The sequence below is a fragment of the Pholcus phalangioides genome, unplaced genomic scaffold (assembly GCF_987345545.1).
Source record: "Pholcus phalangioides strain wild (caught in Gottingen) unplaced genomic scaffold, Ppha-v1.0 ptg000011l_1, whole genome shotgun sequence".
Classification (NCBI taxonomy): domain Eukaryota; kingdom Metazoa; phylum Arthropoda; class Arachnida; order Araneae; family Pholcidae; genus Pholcus; species Pholcus phalangioides.
In genome coordinates this window covers 50,816,422-50,834,271 of record NW_028301604.1, presented here as the reverse complement: position 1 = coordinate 50,834,271, position 17,850 = coordinate 50,816,422, and the positions used below count along the sequence as shown (strand labels likewise).

The window sequence follows — 17,850 nt, the reverse complement described above, 5'->3', positions numbered from 1 at the left end:
ACTTACTTGGGTCCCCATAATACGTGCCGATTTGAAGTCGGGGTAATTTCAGCACTTTCGATGCAGGTTTTGCAACGGCTTTGGAATCTTGTGTTGGAGATCTGAAAAACGGGTGTTGAAGCTCTTGAACCAGCATTTGGAGCTCTTGAATCGGTTGTTGAAGCTCTGGAATCAGCATATGGAGCTCTTGAATCTGTAATCCCGTTTTGTCCAACACTCTTGTTGATCGGTTGCGCCAGGAACCACTGGATCCTTCCTTTCCATACCACGACCTGGTCTTGATATTCTTGACTTTAAATGATTTCGCCTTCAGATTCTTCATCAACTTTGTGTTCGATATCCACATCCAGTTTTTCCAGTTCACGATTTTCTGAGTAAATTGTCCGCGTAGATCATGGATAACTCCGACTTTTTCTTCTTTCGGGGCGCCATCCAGCAACATTGCCACAATTTTCAAAAGAAGTTTCGTTGTCAGCTGTCTCACGGCGGCTCGTTTCTTTTTTAAATTGTCGCATTCCATCTCGTCTAAAGTTCAGTGAATTCAGTATTCAATCGATGATGGAAACGTAAATTCAAAAGTCCTGTATCCGGGATTTCGACACCAATGAAAAATACATCGAAAAGACAACAATACTGAAAGACGCTAGCTATCCAACTTAGATCCTTTATTCGTGCATGTAGAAACCGAACTAAAATAAAAATACAAACTTTTTTCTCCCCCAGTGGCGGTGGGGTGATATGAGTGCCATCTGGCGGTGATGATGAATATAACAAATATATACAGGGCGTCCATAATTAAAAACCCTATTTTAAAGTAGCCTACAGGCGAAACCAGTCATCAGAAAATTGTGAAATTTTGTGGAGGACTTCATGAAGTGATGGGAATGATTTGTTTCAGGGGGGATTAATTGCACATGTCGCTACCAGATGGCGTTCTATTAACAAATATTACATTTAGGCAAACGTTTACAATTTCACCAATTGTTAAATACTTTTACAATTGTTACTGCAACAAAACATGTTCCCCATGATGGCCATCATTTTCAGATACCATGTGACATCACAAGATGGCATGTTCCACAACTGACCCAAGTGTGTGCGGGGAAATGTTCAGCATGCGCGTGGCGTCAAATGCTGCCTTTAAGGTCAGGTAGAGTTCTTGGGTTGTCACGACTTGCCAGACGTTTCAAATGCCCCCAAAGCCAAAAATCGCATGGATTAAGGTCTGGGGATCGGGGAGGCCATAGATTAGGGAACTGCCGGCTGATGACACGTTCTACTGTATAAAATGTTCTTCATGGCCCCCCACGTGGGGGGGGGGCTGACAGGGCTCCAGCCCTGGGGCCCGTGGAAAGGTCTTTTTGATTTTTTTTCTTTCAGATATGTCCCATAGGAAAATAAACAGGACTCTTTAATATCAATCATATCAATTTGTGTCTGTACTCCTATGGACGGATATCTTGAACTACGTACCTTCTATTCTCAATGAAATTTTTTTTAACTATACACATGTACAAGTAAACGAAAAAAAACGGAAACGAAGAAAAGAACATTTTACAGTGGTACAACCCCCCCCCTCCCCTCGGGTGGCAGTCGTTCTCCTAGGAAGGAAGGACATTGTGATGGTTATGGCTACTGACATCGAGGACACCAGCATTTTGTGTGTCGTCAGGGCTACCACGCGACCCCTGCTGTTTCAGTTCGTAGAAGGCCATAATGTCTGGATAAAAGGAAAATTGGCTTAAACATACATCGTATTCCACAGTGAAATTGCCTTTGGGTGCCGATAAAGCACATGAACCCCCCCCCCCCCAACATCCTGGAACAGGGGCCCCGTAGGCTGCGCTCTTCAGCGGACCCCCTCTATAAAGTGAACTAATAGTGGGTAAAAGAGACAAAAATGGTCCAGGCCCCAGGCCTGAAGCTCCGCCAGCCCCACTCTCGTGGGCGGTTTATGATACTGAGACAGCTTTGTTGCAAGCTTTTGTACAAAATACAGTGGATCCCGCATATAACGTTTTCCTCCTTAGTGCAACTTATTTTGCGACTCTCTGGTGCCAACTCTTATTACTGATACTCATCGAGATTTCTCGTTTAAAGCGTTTTCCCGCAAAAGTACACTGAATCACGTGATTTCGCTCACTTCCCCTCTAATAATCCCTCCCTCTCCCAGTCTGAACAAATCAAGGGGTTTTTTCCCTTGCTTCTGAAAAAAAAAAGCTACATTCCGCATCAGCCTTTTTTATTCGCTGTACTGTCTTGAGGACACATCTCTCGTCAAAACTTCTATTCACAGATGACATTCTTGGATCGGTTTAACAGAAAAATATTTACGGTTCGCGTCTGCAAAAATACAGTTGTTCGAAATCTTTTAGTAAAATAGTTGAACGAGTTTGCGTATATAAAGGATTAATTTTTTCCCCACGCGGATGAATCCTACGGTTCTAGCCCAAAAGAACGGTAAGCAAAACTAAAAATTTGAATTTTTGTTAAAATTTTTATTTTGAGCACATTAAGAGTTAACTATAATAAATCTATGTCCGAAGAGTTTGGCCCTGCCTCGAGGCCAGTTGCGATGTTTGTTGAATTGTGTTTCACATAAAGTTTAAAAACGCTTATTTATAATAGGGCATATCTACAAATGACAGAGTAACCTCGTTCATACGTCACTCAGTTATACGACTTTCATGTTTATACGACGTTTAACTTTGGTAGCAATTGGTAACAATACATTTTAAACAACAATACAACAAATAAATTTTAATGTTAAAATATTTCATTCATTTATTTAACGTAAAACCTCAATTATTCGACGTTTTCACTTCGACTAAAACTCGGAAACTTTTGAGAAAAAGAAAAACGTAATTTATATCCACACATCAAATGCGCACAAAATTTTTGTATGCAGTGAAAAAGCGTTGCTGCAACAGTTCTAGCATATTGTCACCGCAAAAGACATAAATTTTAGGGTGATTGCTGACGTATACGAAAATTGCCAGTGAGATGACTGATGACTAGAGCTCGGATTATATGCAAATACATATGTGCATATGCATTTGCATATTTTGGCCTTTTTTAGCATAAATGCATAAAATCAAAGAATTTTCAGTATAAATGCATATTTTTGAAGGTTTCTTTAAGCTCACTCAATTTTTTTAAGTAATTTTTTGGGGTTTTTTTTCACCCCGCACGTGAAATTTATGAAGTATTTTACGAATAATATTAACCGTTTTATTGTAAAGGCTATTTCTAGAGATATGTCAAAGTGTTAAATTTTTTTAGAAATAGTGTCAAAATTCTTTGGTTAATGCTATTTTCGTTATTGAGCAGCTACAACAAACTGAAAATTAAAAAAATGCTTGAATAAAAATATGAAGATATTTGCATATGTGATATATGTAGCTACAGTATATGAGGGGGTATTTTTTTTAAGTAAATACATATGCACTAAGAAATAGAAAAGATGCATTTTACAAACACATCAGCTTATTTTTTGCATGATTTTCTCATTTTTTTAATACATATTTCGGAATTTTTGACTTTTCAAGATTTCTAATGCATATTCTGGGGTGTTTGATGCACATTTTGTACTTTAAGTACAAATTTTTGCATTTTTAAATGTGTGTGTGCATATTTTTCGCATTTTAAGTGCATATTTTTCCATTTTTAAGTGCCTATTTGCATATTTTTAGAGCATATTTTGCCACTTTTTTGGTGCATATAATCCGGGCTCTACTGATGACCATTTAGAGTGGACACTTAGGTGATTTGTTTATTGCCTCTTTCTGAGAATACGCAGATGTGGAGAGTCCCGAAGAAATGGATTTCAATTGTTTTGACGGCCATATGACCTTTCAGAATTTTTTCTCTCCCTATGTTTTCAACGTTATCTCGAGAGGGTGAGAAAGTTTACTATAAGCATTTGAGGGGGGGACGAAGGCAGGTCTGCCGAAAATAGACAGATACGGTACACATGCACAGTAAGTTCTTTCGATCATTTCCTGTAGAACTTTCTTTCGATGTGGTGCTTTGCTTGCTGACGGGACCGTCTTAAGAGCATCATGGGCCCCGGGCCAATTGATTTTTCTGAGGCCCAACCTGGGGAATTCTCAAAAAATTTCAATTAGTTCCCATTTTTGTGAGGAACCTCTTCTCTTGAGGCCTCCGGGCCGTGCTCGGGTGGGGCATGCGTTCAGACCATAGACTAAAGATATATATTATTCTTAGTCTGTGGTTCAGACGGCACTGCTTGCTGACTGTGTCAAATCCGTCGTTCGTAATGTCGGAAAAACAAAAAACGCTCTCTCTAAAAAAACTGGAAATTTTGGAAGAATTCAACAAGAATTTTAAATTGATAACGAAAGTTCATCTTGCAAACCAGTTGAATATGTTCGTTTCAACTTTTTAAAACGATTATAAAGCAGAGAAACAAAACCAAAGAGCAAGCTCCTGATTGAAAATCATCTACTGCCAAAAAAAAAGTCCAAGATGGGGAAATTTTTGCAAGTCGTGAAGATTTTGTTGCAATTTTGTACCCAATGTTGTGCCAAATTTTATTTCTTTAAATGATTTGAAATGTATTTTAATTTCCTCTCAAGTATGAAATGATATTTTTTAGAACAGAATTGGAATGCAATTAAACACATAACATTTTATATGTATGGGAGGGGATAATTTTTTAAAAAGCCTCAGTTATTCACTTCGACTTACACATAAAATGTGTTTTATAAAACGTTTTGACTCGGCCTCTTGAACGTCGTATAAACGACTGTAACAGAATTGTCAAGTTGCTCAGTTGAATAGATGAAATGAACATAAATATTTGACTTATTTCAGTTCAATTTTTCAGGCTGGTGCTTCAACCAAGGCCAATGAAAATACACTGCTCAAAACAATTAGGGGAGCAAGCAAAAAGTGAAGAAAACCGTGCGAGACAGCCACGTATTGGCATACAATGGATAGTACACGCGTATCAATGCGCAATACAGGAAAAAGACATAAAAAAAATTGGAATTAAGCTTTAATTCTTTGAAAATATAAACATGAAAAGATGATTTACGGCAACAATTTGGTTACATGTAAACGATAAAAAAAAGTACTGTTTAGACATGATGCATGAGTTTTAATAGGGCGTGTGGTGATTGCTGAGCATGTTTGGGACATGCTCGATTGGATTCCGGTCAGGAGAGCACGCTGGCCATTCCATACGCTGTATTGTTTCAGCTTCAAGCATGTTCTCCACCAGACGAGCTCTATGCGGTCGGGCATTATCATCCTGGAAAACAAAGGAATCTCCAATGGCTCCAGCGTAAGGGATGACATGAGGTCGCAGTATCTCGTCTGCATACCTTCGGGCCGTCAAAATGCGATTCCGAATGATATGCAGGTCCGTACGTCCGCCTATGCTGATTCCACCCCATACCATCCAACCAGCTCGTCTGTATTGTGACCTTTCACGAACGAATGCGGGGTTATTTCGAGTGCCCCTGTCCCTCCATACCAGAACACGTCGGGTGTCACACTCCAGACTGAATCGGGACTCACCTGCAAACAGCACTTGGCTCCAATCATGTTGCTCCCAATCTCGATGTTCAGCAGCCCATCTTCTTCGGGCCGCACGGTGGCGTGGGGTCAACGGAATGCAGACCATTGGCCTACGTGCATAGAGCCCTCCCTCATGAAGCCGATTACGTACTGTTTGGCTGGACACCCTTCGTCCTGTTGCCAAGAGCAACCGTCTTTGCAGCTGGGTAGCATTCTCTGTTCTGTTTCGACGGGCTGTTAACCGTACATACCGGTCATCAGTTGCTGTAGTGGCGCGTGGCCGACCTTGACCTGGTCGACGTCTAACATTTCCTGTTTCTTGGAATCGATTCCACAGCCAATAACACTTCTGGCGACTCCAACAGCGTCCGCGACACTACGTTGTGTTTGCCCGGATTCCAGTCTGCCTATAACACGCCATGCCATGGATTCCGGTAAATCACGTTGTTGAGACATCCTCAAGTCACCTTGTCTCAAAAAAAAAAATACTGCGCAATCGAATTTCACAGTTACGGCAGTAAAACAGACGTTTCTGCAACATCCCGATTTCTGCCCTTATCTCCTTTTTCTGGTTTTTGACGTCATGAACTTTGATTTGCATATGAAGTTTTCTTCTTCCGTTTCCTGCTAGGCTTTAAATTATGGATAATTCATTTTATGTTACTTATCGGTATACATCTTTGCGTAATTTTGTTAAAACCATGTGCTCCCCTAATTGTTTTGAGCAGTGTAGTTTTCAGTATTATTACTTTTATTAACTCTTTAATTCACTAAATTCATTTATTCTTTTTGCACGCCTGTAGTGAATCGCCTGGCATAACGGAATCACTTCGTTTTATCAAAAAAATCATTGCATGGAATAACTTCACGTTAAAGCAGGGCGTCTCAAACTTTTTCCACCTGAGGCGCCCTTTTCCCCTATTTAATGCTTATCCGCGAGCTCCACCGGCTTACCAGAACTGTTTAACAAAGAATATTTTCGAAAACCTCACACCCTGACAAAGGTTGGAGGTGCACGGTTTGAGAACCCGTGCGTTATAGGAATAATCTTTGATGTTCTAAATTAAAGTTAAACGTTTGGATAGAAATTTTTTGTGTAAAACACGTTTCAAACTGGTTCGTCATGTAGAGACTCTACAGTAGTTTCATTTGGTGTAGTATGAGTATAGTTGCTTCCTTGATGAACAATGAAACTATAGAGATGTGGTGGATATCTTATCTGAGAGAAACTAAGGACAAATTTGATACTGTGCATATATATCTATATATATAATTGATTTTCTGTCAGTGTGTTCTCTATACAAATCCACAATTTTAGATCGATCGTCGCCAAAGTTTGGATATATACCAAACAGGGACCGGATTGAATGATGGGCTACTTTAAAAGTTTGTCAGAGAAGGGCAGATGCCCGAAATGGACGAAAAACCGTCGAGCAACAATGGTTTCTGGGCCTCAACAATCACTTTCGGAATGTTTACTTTGGTTACCGTAGTTCCCTAGTAATGCGTTTTACACGTGCATATGCCTTTATAATGGTTTGTCACTTCTTTAATCCTCCCAATAAATGAAGGAAATACGGGCAGCGCCGGGTATTATAGCTAGTATTATGCATGATAAAACTGCAGTGAAATCTCGATATAACGATATTCTGCGGACGAAGAAAAATACCATAATAGAGGTATTATCGTTAATCGAGAGACTTTGACATTGAACACTAGCCATCAGGGCCGTAACTAAATGCTTCATCAGCTGAGGTGAGCACATATTTTGACACCCCCCCCCCCATGTAATTTTGAAGAAGAGGCTATAAAAGGTGAATTTTGCTCACCCTTCTGGTCCTGGGCAAGAAACCTGCTTGTCCCCCCCCCCGCCCCAGTTGTGGCCCTGCCGACCATGGATCACGATCACCATTGGCGTATGCTAAGGGGGTTTAGGGTTCTTTACCCCAGAGCCGAGGTTATAGGGTTATTTTGCAGGAAAAAAGAACGTAACCCCCCACCCTCGTGAAAATTCTGTGTACGCCTATGGCAATCACAAGTTTCTATGGGAAAACCATATCGCCTAATCAATTTGTTCTCTTAACTGGCCCATAGGGAAGCTCTATTGTATTGCGTAAAATTATATACAAATCACAATCATATCTCGAAATGTAGTAATATTTATTACACACACACAATTATATTTTATTTAGTTTAAATATACAGTGAAACCTCGATATAACAATATTCTACGGACCAAAAAAAAAATATTGTGGTAGAGGGATTAAAAAGGTAACATTATCCTCACGTGTGATCAAATTTATGCTATTGTCATTTTTTCTATATCGGCATTGTTAATATTATCGGAAAATACGCTTTTATGTATTTATTCGTTACAAAAAATTGTAATTGATTATTTTTTTTATAAAATTCACTTAGATATGTATTGTCCCTGTACAGAAGCTTACCGCATAGTGCTTTTGTGTCGTGCACATAGTGCAGCAATACAAATAACTTTAGCTTTCGGTGATCATTTAGTGCAAAATATTGATGTCATCAGACGCCTTCAAAAGAACGAGAACAAGTGGCGAAGTTAAAATTAAATTCAAAACGATTTTGAACAAAATATAAAAAATATTGTTGTAGCGATTTCAAAAATCTAAATATATCGTGTTATAGAGGGGTTTATCATAGTAGATGATGTTGTACCGAGAATTTAACATTAAGCCAGGCAATTCCAAACAAGATTTGAAAAAAATATCATTGTAGATGTATTGATTATCGTTGTAGCGATGTTTTGCTGCATATACAAATGCCGTATCGTAAGCAGGATTTTCTCATGGGGGGGGGGGCGGCATTCAACAAAGGCAGCAAAGGGGTTTCTTTTTTTTTTTACTGAAAAAATACACCATAATCTTTTCTCAAGGTATGTGCACAAAATTTTTCGGGGGGGGAGGGGGTAGGGGGCCCGTGAAAAATCCTGGCCTGGGGGCCCGGCACTAGCATGTGGGGGCCATGATGTTCTTTAAGAACATCCTTAACACACACTGAAATGTGTGGAGGAGCTTCGTCTTGCATAAAGATTGTGTCTGCAAGGCAGTGACGTGCTTGCAGAGCCGGAACAATTTCATTCTGTAGCAGCAATGCATATCGCTTCCCGGTGATCGAACATGTCACTGGACCTGTAGAACGTAACTCGTAGTAGAAGTAAGGACCGAGAATAAATGATGCAGTAAATCCACAGCATACCGTCACTTTTGGTGAATGCAACGGAACCTCTAAGATAGCGTACGGATTTTCTGGTTCCCAAATTCGGCAGTTGTGAGTATTGACTGCACCATCCAAGTGAAAATGCGCTTCGTCTGTCCAGAGGATATTCCAAGGCCATTCTGAATCTACCTCAACGCGAGCTAGAAACTGCAGTGAGAACCGGAGTCGAGCGTTATAATCATGTGGAAGCAACCGCTGCTCAAGTGAAAGTTTGTACGGATAATATCGGAGGATATTCCGTATGATCGTATGGACAGTTGAACGTTGCCTATCCAACGCTTGTGCTACACGCCTGACACTACCATAATAATTTGAACAGCTCTGTCCTCTTCCACCTGAAGTGAAATCTCTTGTACTGCATCTGTGGAAACGGGTTTTATTCCTCTTCCAGGACGAACAGACAACGATCGTGTGGTTTCAAGTTTTGTTATCATACTCCAGAGGTTTTTAACATTCATTGGACCTTTTCGAATCCTCTTCCAAGTCCGATATTTCCGTAGAGCAGTTACTGCGGAATTGCTGTTTTGGTAAAACAATTTGACCAAGGAAGCGCGATCTCGTAAACTTATCGTCATTGTGAGCAGCAAACACATTGAGAAACAAGATCTCCGCGAATGTTTCGCTATAACAGCTGCTGCGTGACATCACATAAATTTACACGATTACTACAAGTATTTAAAGTGAAACGCCCTCTGGTAGAAACGTGTGCAACTAATCTCCCTTACCCCCGAAACAAATTCCCATCATTTTATGAAGTCCTCCACAAAATTTCACACTTTTCTGATGACTGGTTTCGCCCGTAGGCTACTTTAAAATAGGGTCTTTTAATTATGGACGCCCTGTATATATAACATTTAACAACATCCACCAATTGCGCAAGAAAAAATTTTGTCAATAGAATTTGTTTTTTATTTAGTTTATGCTGAATGGCCCTTTGGTTGTACATCAAGCGAATTAAGATACGTGAACCGCGCGTTTGTGATATCATACAAGTCGATTCAAGCAAGCCACAAATTCTGGAACATGGACGACAAATTCTTCTGAAACAACTCCAACTCTTGAATTTCAGCAACACGATTATGCACAAAGGTCTTCCGTCTGTGTGGAAAATTCTTTATCCAATTGAGTTCGATGGGAGAAACTGTTCACAAGTACACCTTTGCATGTGGAAAGTGCGCTTCGACGTTGGAGATCAATTGTGCACCTAAAACTGCAGCCATCAGTTCCAGACGCTGCAGTGTCAATTTTTTAAACGGTGCCACTCTGGCTTTCGCCATCATCAAAGAAGCACCAGGATTCTTAGATTCCCGAAACTTCACGTACATAACTGCTCCATATGCATGTTGAGATGCGTCACAAAAACAGTGTAGTCCGAGATTCCTGTCATGAAAACTTTTACCTCCATCTGAATAATAACAGCGTGGAATCTCTATCTTCGGAAGATCTAGCAGTTGAGTATACCAGCTGCTCCATTTGATCCGGATATTTTCAGGAATGATGTCATCCCAGTCGATTCCAGCAAGCCACAAATTCTGGAACATGGTTTTAGCTTGGATGACAAATGGACTTAGAAATCCTAATGGGTCAAATGTTCTAGACGAAACTTGCAGGACACTTCGCTTCGTTTGTTTGTTTGGCGTTATAAAGTCCAAGATATCTTGTACTGAGAAGGTGAAAATGTCTTGAGTTCTATATACTGATATATATACTATATATATTCCCCAGAACTGAGTTCTATATACTGAGTTGCCACCACGCATTCACTGGGGGGGGGGCATGAATAAAAGAGCTTTTCTCTACAAGAAAAATGTTAATCTATGAAAGTAATTCAAGCTCAACGACCTTTCATGTTATATATTCACATTTTTTGCTAGTAGTTCGAATTGGGGTTTATTCATTAATGCTGAATTAAATTTGAGAGATAAGGAGAAGTTAATGGGGTGTATAAGAAGTTTGCTTTGCATCCTTTGCATACAGGGTGCAAAGCAAACTCATTTGCTTTAAAACTTCACACAAACAGGGACAGGGTAGTAACTTTCCAATTGGGTTTTTGGGCACACGGGGACTGTATAAAAAGGTTTTTTTTTCAATTATAATAACTATACAACCCCTTGCAAAATGAACGAAATATATCTAAGTAATACGCGTTATTTAAACATTTTTCCAATTAGAAGTATGTGTCTAGGATCAACGGTTCACCAGTAAAATGCCATACGTCCTGTTACGTATGCCCCCTGTATAATGATTACAAATTCTCATTGTGATTGGTATTGAGTTTTGCAAATCTTTTATTGGTTCTCTAGAGATTTATCAAATTTTGTGCCAGAGGCAATCTTGTACTTTCTGAACAAGGGTTGTAATTCCCTCCCCTCTCCCTTTTTTAATCAAAAAAATTCATTATAGAAACTTTATACAGGGTTAACGAGAAATACGTTCTACTGCTCCAAATGAGACAGAATTTGTACTGCAGATAATTCAATTGATGATCTTGTCATACATTAAATCAAAATATCTGCGGAGATACGGGGGGGGGGGGTGTTGCTCCCCAGTGTCAAAGGTAGAGTCGACTGATCTAATGTATATATGAATTGACATCATCGTGCCCCCCACCCAGACTTCGAAGTCTATCTCCGCCTATGTAGAGCACACATATAAATGTTTAATATGTAGCACTAAAACTGCTCAATATGGTCTCTCATTATGATGCTTGAACTTAAATTAGTTATAACTCGGTCAATTTTGGTTGTAGAGAATGCATTTTTTTTCATTCCACGTATCAGTACATGAAAAATGTTGAACTAGATATGATTTATGGGATCAGGGATAGTATAAAAAAACTCAATTTCGAAACTATTTTAATTTTTTTTTTCTTTTGACTCGGTTTCTAAGAGGATGTCCGACAACATTTAAAACATTTCTTGTAATTGAATGATTTCTGTAAGACTAACGGTTAACGAATTACTCGTTAGACAACAATAAGAGTAGACACCCTGTCTATTGCTCTTTGATAATGTAAGACAATTGTTGCGTGCATTTTTTACTCATTTTGCTAATGTTGTTTGAATTAACACGGTGAACTTATTCAAATTTTTATACTTCTAATATTATCATCGCAACTGATCAGAGCTACATCACACCATGAAAAACTGACGGGTATTGACTAATGGTATGTTTTAAAAATGCAGTATCAAATGAATTTTCAGTCTAACGGTTGTATTTTACACCGGTGTCAACGACGGCTTGAAAGGTAAGTTAAAAATTCAGGTGAAAAATTCAGAAGTAAAAATATCTGATTATATGGGCACATATTATATAAGTTCCTACATCTTAATACAGTAATCAACGTAACTCATTATTACTTATAATAATAATTTTGTCCTATTGATTTAAGATTTCCGCCAATTGTTAATACGATGTTTCATTAAATATTTGAAGTAAATTAGGCAATGAATGTGTCAATGCCGGTTCAGAGCGGTCGACACATGTTGGTCCCTCTTTACAATGGTCGTGAGGTATTAGTCTCTGACTGATGCTTAGGCATACTTGCCAACTGCTACGGAATTTCCGTAGATTTTACGGATTTTTACCATAAAATACGGAACTACGGTAAATCGTGAAAAACTACGGAAATCTGGTTTTTTAGAAAGTTCTTTTGGTCAAGCATTTCTTTGAATTCCATTATCTATCGAGTGCAAAATGACGTCATGCAAACATGCAAAGACCGCATTTCCAAAGAATAAATAATATCAAATTAATAAGCCAAGAATAAATATCAAATCAATAACAAATCAACTAATTGACATAAAAAGGTACGGTTTACACCAAAATAACTCATCATGGGCTAGAGTTCTTTTTGGTAAATGAAAGAAAGTTCGAATTTCACACACAGATGGCGCTGTAAAACGAAAAACTCGACATCTCTATTCATAAATTTGATTTTCTGTGTGTATGTTCTCAATACAAATCTACAATTACATACCAATCTTTGCCAAATTCTGTATGTGTACTAAACAGGCCCCCAACTTAAACAATAGGCTACTTTAAAAGTTCGTCAGAGTTGGGCAAATGCCTAATAGGGTCAAAAAGATGTCTAGTATCAATGACTTGGAATTTCTGCTTTGCTTCGCAAACAATGATTTGCCACTTTTTTTATGCTCCCAGCATATGAAGAAAATTCGGGTAGTGCCAGGTATTACTGCTAGTTTGATATAGAATCTCAGATTCACATTTTTTTTCTAAAGTTGAATAAAATTGATTTGAATTTGGAAAAAAATGTCGTGAGAAAAAATGTTAGGGGGGGCTGCCCCCTACTATTTTTGATGGAGCTTCTCCAAAACGAACTATCCCCCCCTACCTTCGGCCGGTGATGAACATTGCTATTACGGAGAGGCTTGATTCAAAGTTTGGCATGTATGTGCTTAGGTCACTTGGTATGTCAGCTCAAAACAATCCTGAATTTGATTATCTGGTGACGTGAATAAAGACTAAATTCTGCCTCATGTGCAATTCAAAACCATCTTCTCTGTTCAACAATAAGATTGGTCTGTATGCAAACCAATCTAGGGAGTTGCAGCAAGAAGGGATTAGCTCTATTTATGGCACTTTTGAGTTAAGCCCATTTTCTAGTTTTAAAAAAAAAATATTTCTTTCGTTTGGTGTTACATTAATGTAACTACAGCAGTCAGTTTCGGTGTTTCACAATAGATAGAGCTAACATCGTAGCCTTGGGGCAAGAAAGGAGCAAAAAAAAAGAGGCTGGCCCTTTCTTGGCCCAATGGAAAAAAATGAAGCTAACCCCTTCTTGCTGAAAGCCCTTCTAATATCTACCCCTTATCAAATAAGAAAAATTTGACGACTAATGCCCAATGCTCTCACGAACACTGAAACACGACACGTACTATACAATGGACGTTTACATGACGTCCAAGAGGTCTTGTCCAAACGTCGCGTCGTATAAATTCGAAAATTGTATAACTGAAACTTCTTTAAAATGACTCCACTCCCCCCCCCCCACCCTTCTCATGAACCTCAAATAATAAATTACAGTAACAGTGGTTTTAATTGCATTTTATTTATCTTTTTTTACATAGAAATAATACTTGAGTATCAAAAATCATACTTAAATACCCACAAAATTGAATTTTGTTTTTAATCATGCTATAAATTATTCAAAAATAATAATATAATTGACAAAACCTTTTACCGTTGCTTAAATCTAGCGTAGTCTTACTCGTATGCTATTCTTTTTTTTATTGTATGAAGCCTATAAACAAATCACAAAAACACAAACATATATACAAATACAGACGAACCATAGATACAAACATAAAAAAACACATGAATAAAAACATTCTGTGACCCCAAGGGACTTGATAATCTTTACCTGCTTGAAAGACTCACTAAGATTATAATTACTCACCGAAAAATATAGTACAGTGTACATGTTTCCTATTAGCCGATCTTTACCGTCTCAAATGCTTTCAATGCACTTCCCCCCAGGAACAGGGGAGTATCTAAGATTTTTCCGGGGGGGGGGGGGGAGACACGTGCTTTATCCGCCTCCTCCACTGTGAAAGTCGATGATTTTAAAACAGTAATTTTTGTTTATTCTAAAATTTGATGCCTCGGGATTTCCACCCGGGACAATTTCTCTCGTCACCTCCAGTGCCGGTTCTATCCAGGAATAACGGTGTAGACATAAGAAAAAAATACTAAAAGGACGGACATACAATCGCATTTCAAAATATTCAGATTCGTTTCTTTAGGGATGCGTATCTGCTGAATTCTCCGCAAAAGGCAACTAATTGTGCATTCTAAAATCATCATATCTTTCTTAATGGTTATTTTCGTATCTGTCAACAATCACCCTAAATTTTATGACTTTTGCGGTGATAATATTCATTAGAAACCTATCCCATCGTAACGTTTGTACAGTCTACAAAAATTACGTGGATTCGATGGATAGAAATGGCATCTTTTTTGAAGATCAAAGAGTTCGAGTTGAAGTGAAAACGTCGAGTAATTGACGTTGAGCGTCTCATGAATGAAATACGCATTTAAGCATAAATGTATAGGGATGAATCGCGACTGAAATGAAACGCCGTATGTATGAGAGACGTATAAACGAGGTTCCACTGGATCTGAGGAGAGAGAAAAAATACTGTATAAAATATTTAATTAATAAGATATACTGCTTAAAGATAAATTAATTTTGATACGTGTATACCCCTTGAAATTTTACGAGCTTTTGTATTTTTTATTACTATTATTTAATCTTGTAGATCCATGCAGACTTCGGAGTTTAAACAGACTTTAAAGCTTATTTAATTTTTTTTATAAAAAACAAAATGTGTTTTCAATAAATTCATAGATTGATCCAGTTTTATTAAAGATTACAATGCCAACTCAGATCCAGTCGAAGCTGATTTTTATTAAACTATGCGACTTTTGAATTAAGTCAGTATGCCATAGCTAAATGAAGTTACAAAAACATTGAAAGGAGAGAAGGTAGTATGGAAATTGGGTACAAGAGTAAGAGAGAGATCATTTCATATATGTGTACACTGTGTCATTTTTTTATTACTACCATTACTATGTGTCAAAAATTCTGTTTGCTAGTAAATACAATAAATAGTGCGAAATTTGTATCTAAACCTAATCATTAACAAAATTGATTTTTAACTGCAATATTTTACATGAAATCTGACCTTCGGCCAGTTTCTTGCATTTTCTGACGGATTTAAATGAAAACGATGTTGTTTTCCAACAGGGTTGAAGCTACGTTTGCATTTTTCGCTAAATGCGAAAGAAAATTTTAGAATGTGAAAGAAATAGTGGCCAATTTCCCAAAAATGCGTACAGGAGGTACGAAACGAGTAGACATCCATCCATCAATCACACATTAGCAATTTAGCATTTTGCTAAAGCTCTTTTCCCGTTTTCAATTTTTTGCTAAAGGAATTTTTTATCTAGTTTAAACCCTGTTTTCCAAATTAATTGAAGATGATATTCATACACTACAGTAGTTGCATATTCTCATCACGCACTGCTAAACGCACTTTCATTACGTACTGCTCACGTACTGTGCTCCGAAGAAAAGCAAAAAAGTAATACTTTCGGTCTTATGTACTTCATTTTATAGATTCTAGTTTTCTCTCCGATAGTTTCCGATTTCATGATTACTCTATTTAAAAACTTCCGAAAGAAATATGTATATCTTGTCATTTGATTGGAATTTAATTAACTCACAAAGACAAATACAGAACACAGATACATATTACATTCCGATATTAACCCAAGGGATCATACGATCCGTCCAGGGTTCATTAATACATAATACTTGGCAACAGACCAACCACGTAAAACAGCACTCATATCTGGACTCGTAAATTTTCCATGCGTGAGGTTCAAATCTTTTATTTAAACTAATATCAAACTCTCAGATTTTTCCCCCTTTCATGAAATAAAGTGAAATCAAAAAATTCAAACAATCGCGTTAACTTGCAATTAGTCAGATTTAAAAACTTTGCTATGCACTAATCACAATGAATGAGTTATTGTTTCGGTTCGCATATATTGAACTAATTATAAAAAAAAGTTTTTATTCGTGAATTTATTCATTAGGCTCGTATTTGTATATGCAATTTCCTACAACTCTTTGAAAATTTGATATTAGTTCTGCAATTTCGGATATCCGGATCGCTTTTTAAATTTCTTTTGACTTCGATTGTATATATAAGAAGTTTCTGTAATTAAATTTTTTCTAAGCTTGAAAGCATGTGTTCTCATGAAATGTTGTAGAGGCCTTCCACTTTATTGCGTTTCGATTTTTGTTATTCATTCATTCCTTTACTCATTCGTTTACAGTAACCCCATCCCCTCATGCTCCATTGAAAAATAAGATACGATTTATATACGTATTCTCGGAAAATGTTTTATTTATGGCACTTTATCGTATTTTATGAAAATAGTTTTCAGATTTTTTACTGCTGTAGGGAAAAAGTTAGACCTGAAGAAGTTACTTTCTTCAGGTCTGAATGTGGTGGAGTTTAACATCCTTTCCTATTTCACGTTTTCGTTCGAAAAAAAAGAATTTCGTCTTGTTTTTGCTGCTGCTGCTACTAAACCGCACATGCACCTCGTAAACATTCTCCTGAGGAACTTCCGCTGAATTGGTACAGGACGCAAAGTGTTGTATATGTATTTCTTAACGTATACATGAATATCTGAGATGTGCTTGTTAGGGTTTCGAAGCAGTATCTTTTTTTACTAAAATCGGGACAAAAATTAGATGGAATATGCAAAAATAATCCATACGGTAGGTATTTGAATTGGGTCCAAAGTTGGGTATGTTTGTGGCAAACCAAGTATACACAAACTAACGGCATTTTCATTTTTGGCCGAAAGCCCAATATCCAGTCTTTTTTGCTGTTTGGTCCATTCATTTATGGAATTGGTAGGTAGGTGATAAGTTCATTTTTCACTTGTTGGATGATTTTTGTTTTTGTTGTTTTTTTTTTGGCTACGGCGAATGAATTATTTATAGATAGATAGAGCATTTGGTCTATCATCGCATGAACAATTATGTCTATATATTTTTGCAGTGCGTTGCAACGTCATAAAAGTCGTTTTTCTACATTAGCCTCTGGCGTCATTTGCCAAGTGAATTGAGTGAGTTCCGTTCTCCATCTTCTCTTTACTTTTTATATAAATATAAACTGTTAATAAAACGAAGTTTTATAGCTGCTTGATCGAGTATTTCCTTTCCAAATAAGTTTCGAAATTTTTTTAAATCCATTTAACTATCAAAAGTCAATTTAAATTCAATTCTTAATTAGATTCTTAAATGGCAATAAAAAAATCAAGAAGTATTAGGAAAAGTCGGGGGAAAATATATGCATATAAAACCATATACATAGCCTCATACATATTAGACATAGACATTCTCTCGCATAATATTGAACCATGAACAAATTATCTCTTCAGTATAGGTCTAAATTATTTATATTCGAGGTTCTTTTTATTGGCAAAAAATAACGATTTCGAATATTAACTCTT

The 17,850-nt window shown here is 37.5% G+C and overlaps 1 protein-coding gene across 5 annotated transcripts in view; it reads left to right on the top strand.

Annotated features, from left to right (window-relative positions):
- Window positions 1-17,850, top strand: part of LOC149080533 (pro-neuregulin-2, membrane-bound isoform-like) — a 339,902-nt gene that overhangs the window by 239,062 nt on the left and 82,990 nt on the right. The window contains exon 4 of one of the 5 annotated variants that reach the window (XM_089239629.1): window positions 17,397-17,463. The exons of the other annotated variants lie outside the window; for them this stretch is intronic. Coding sequence (XP_089095755.1) covers window positions 17,397-17,434 — 38 coding nt within the window. The 3' untranslated portion in view covers window positions 17,435-17,463. The remainder of the gene's footprint in view (window positions 1-17,396; window positions 17,464-17,850) is intronic. 5 annotated transcript variants of the gene reach the window in all.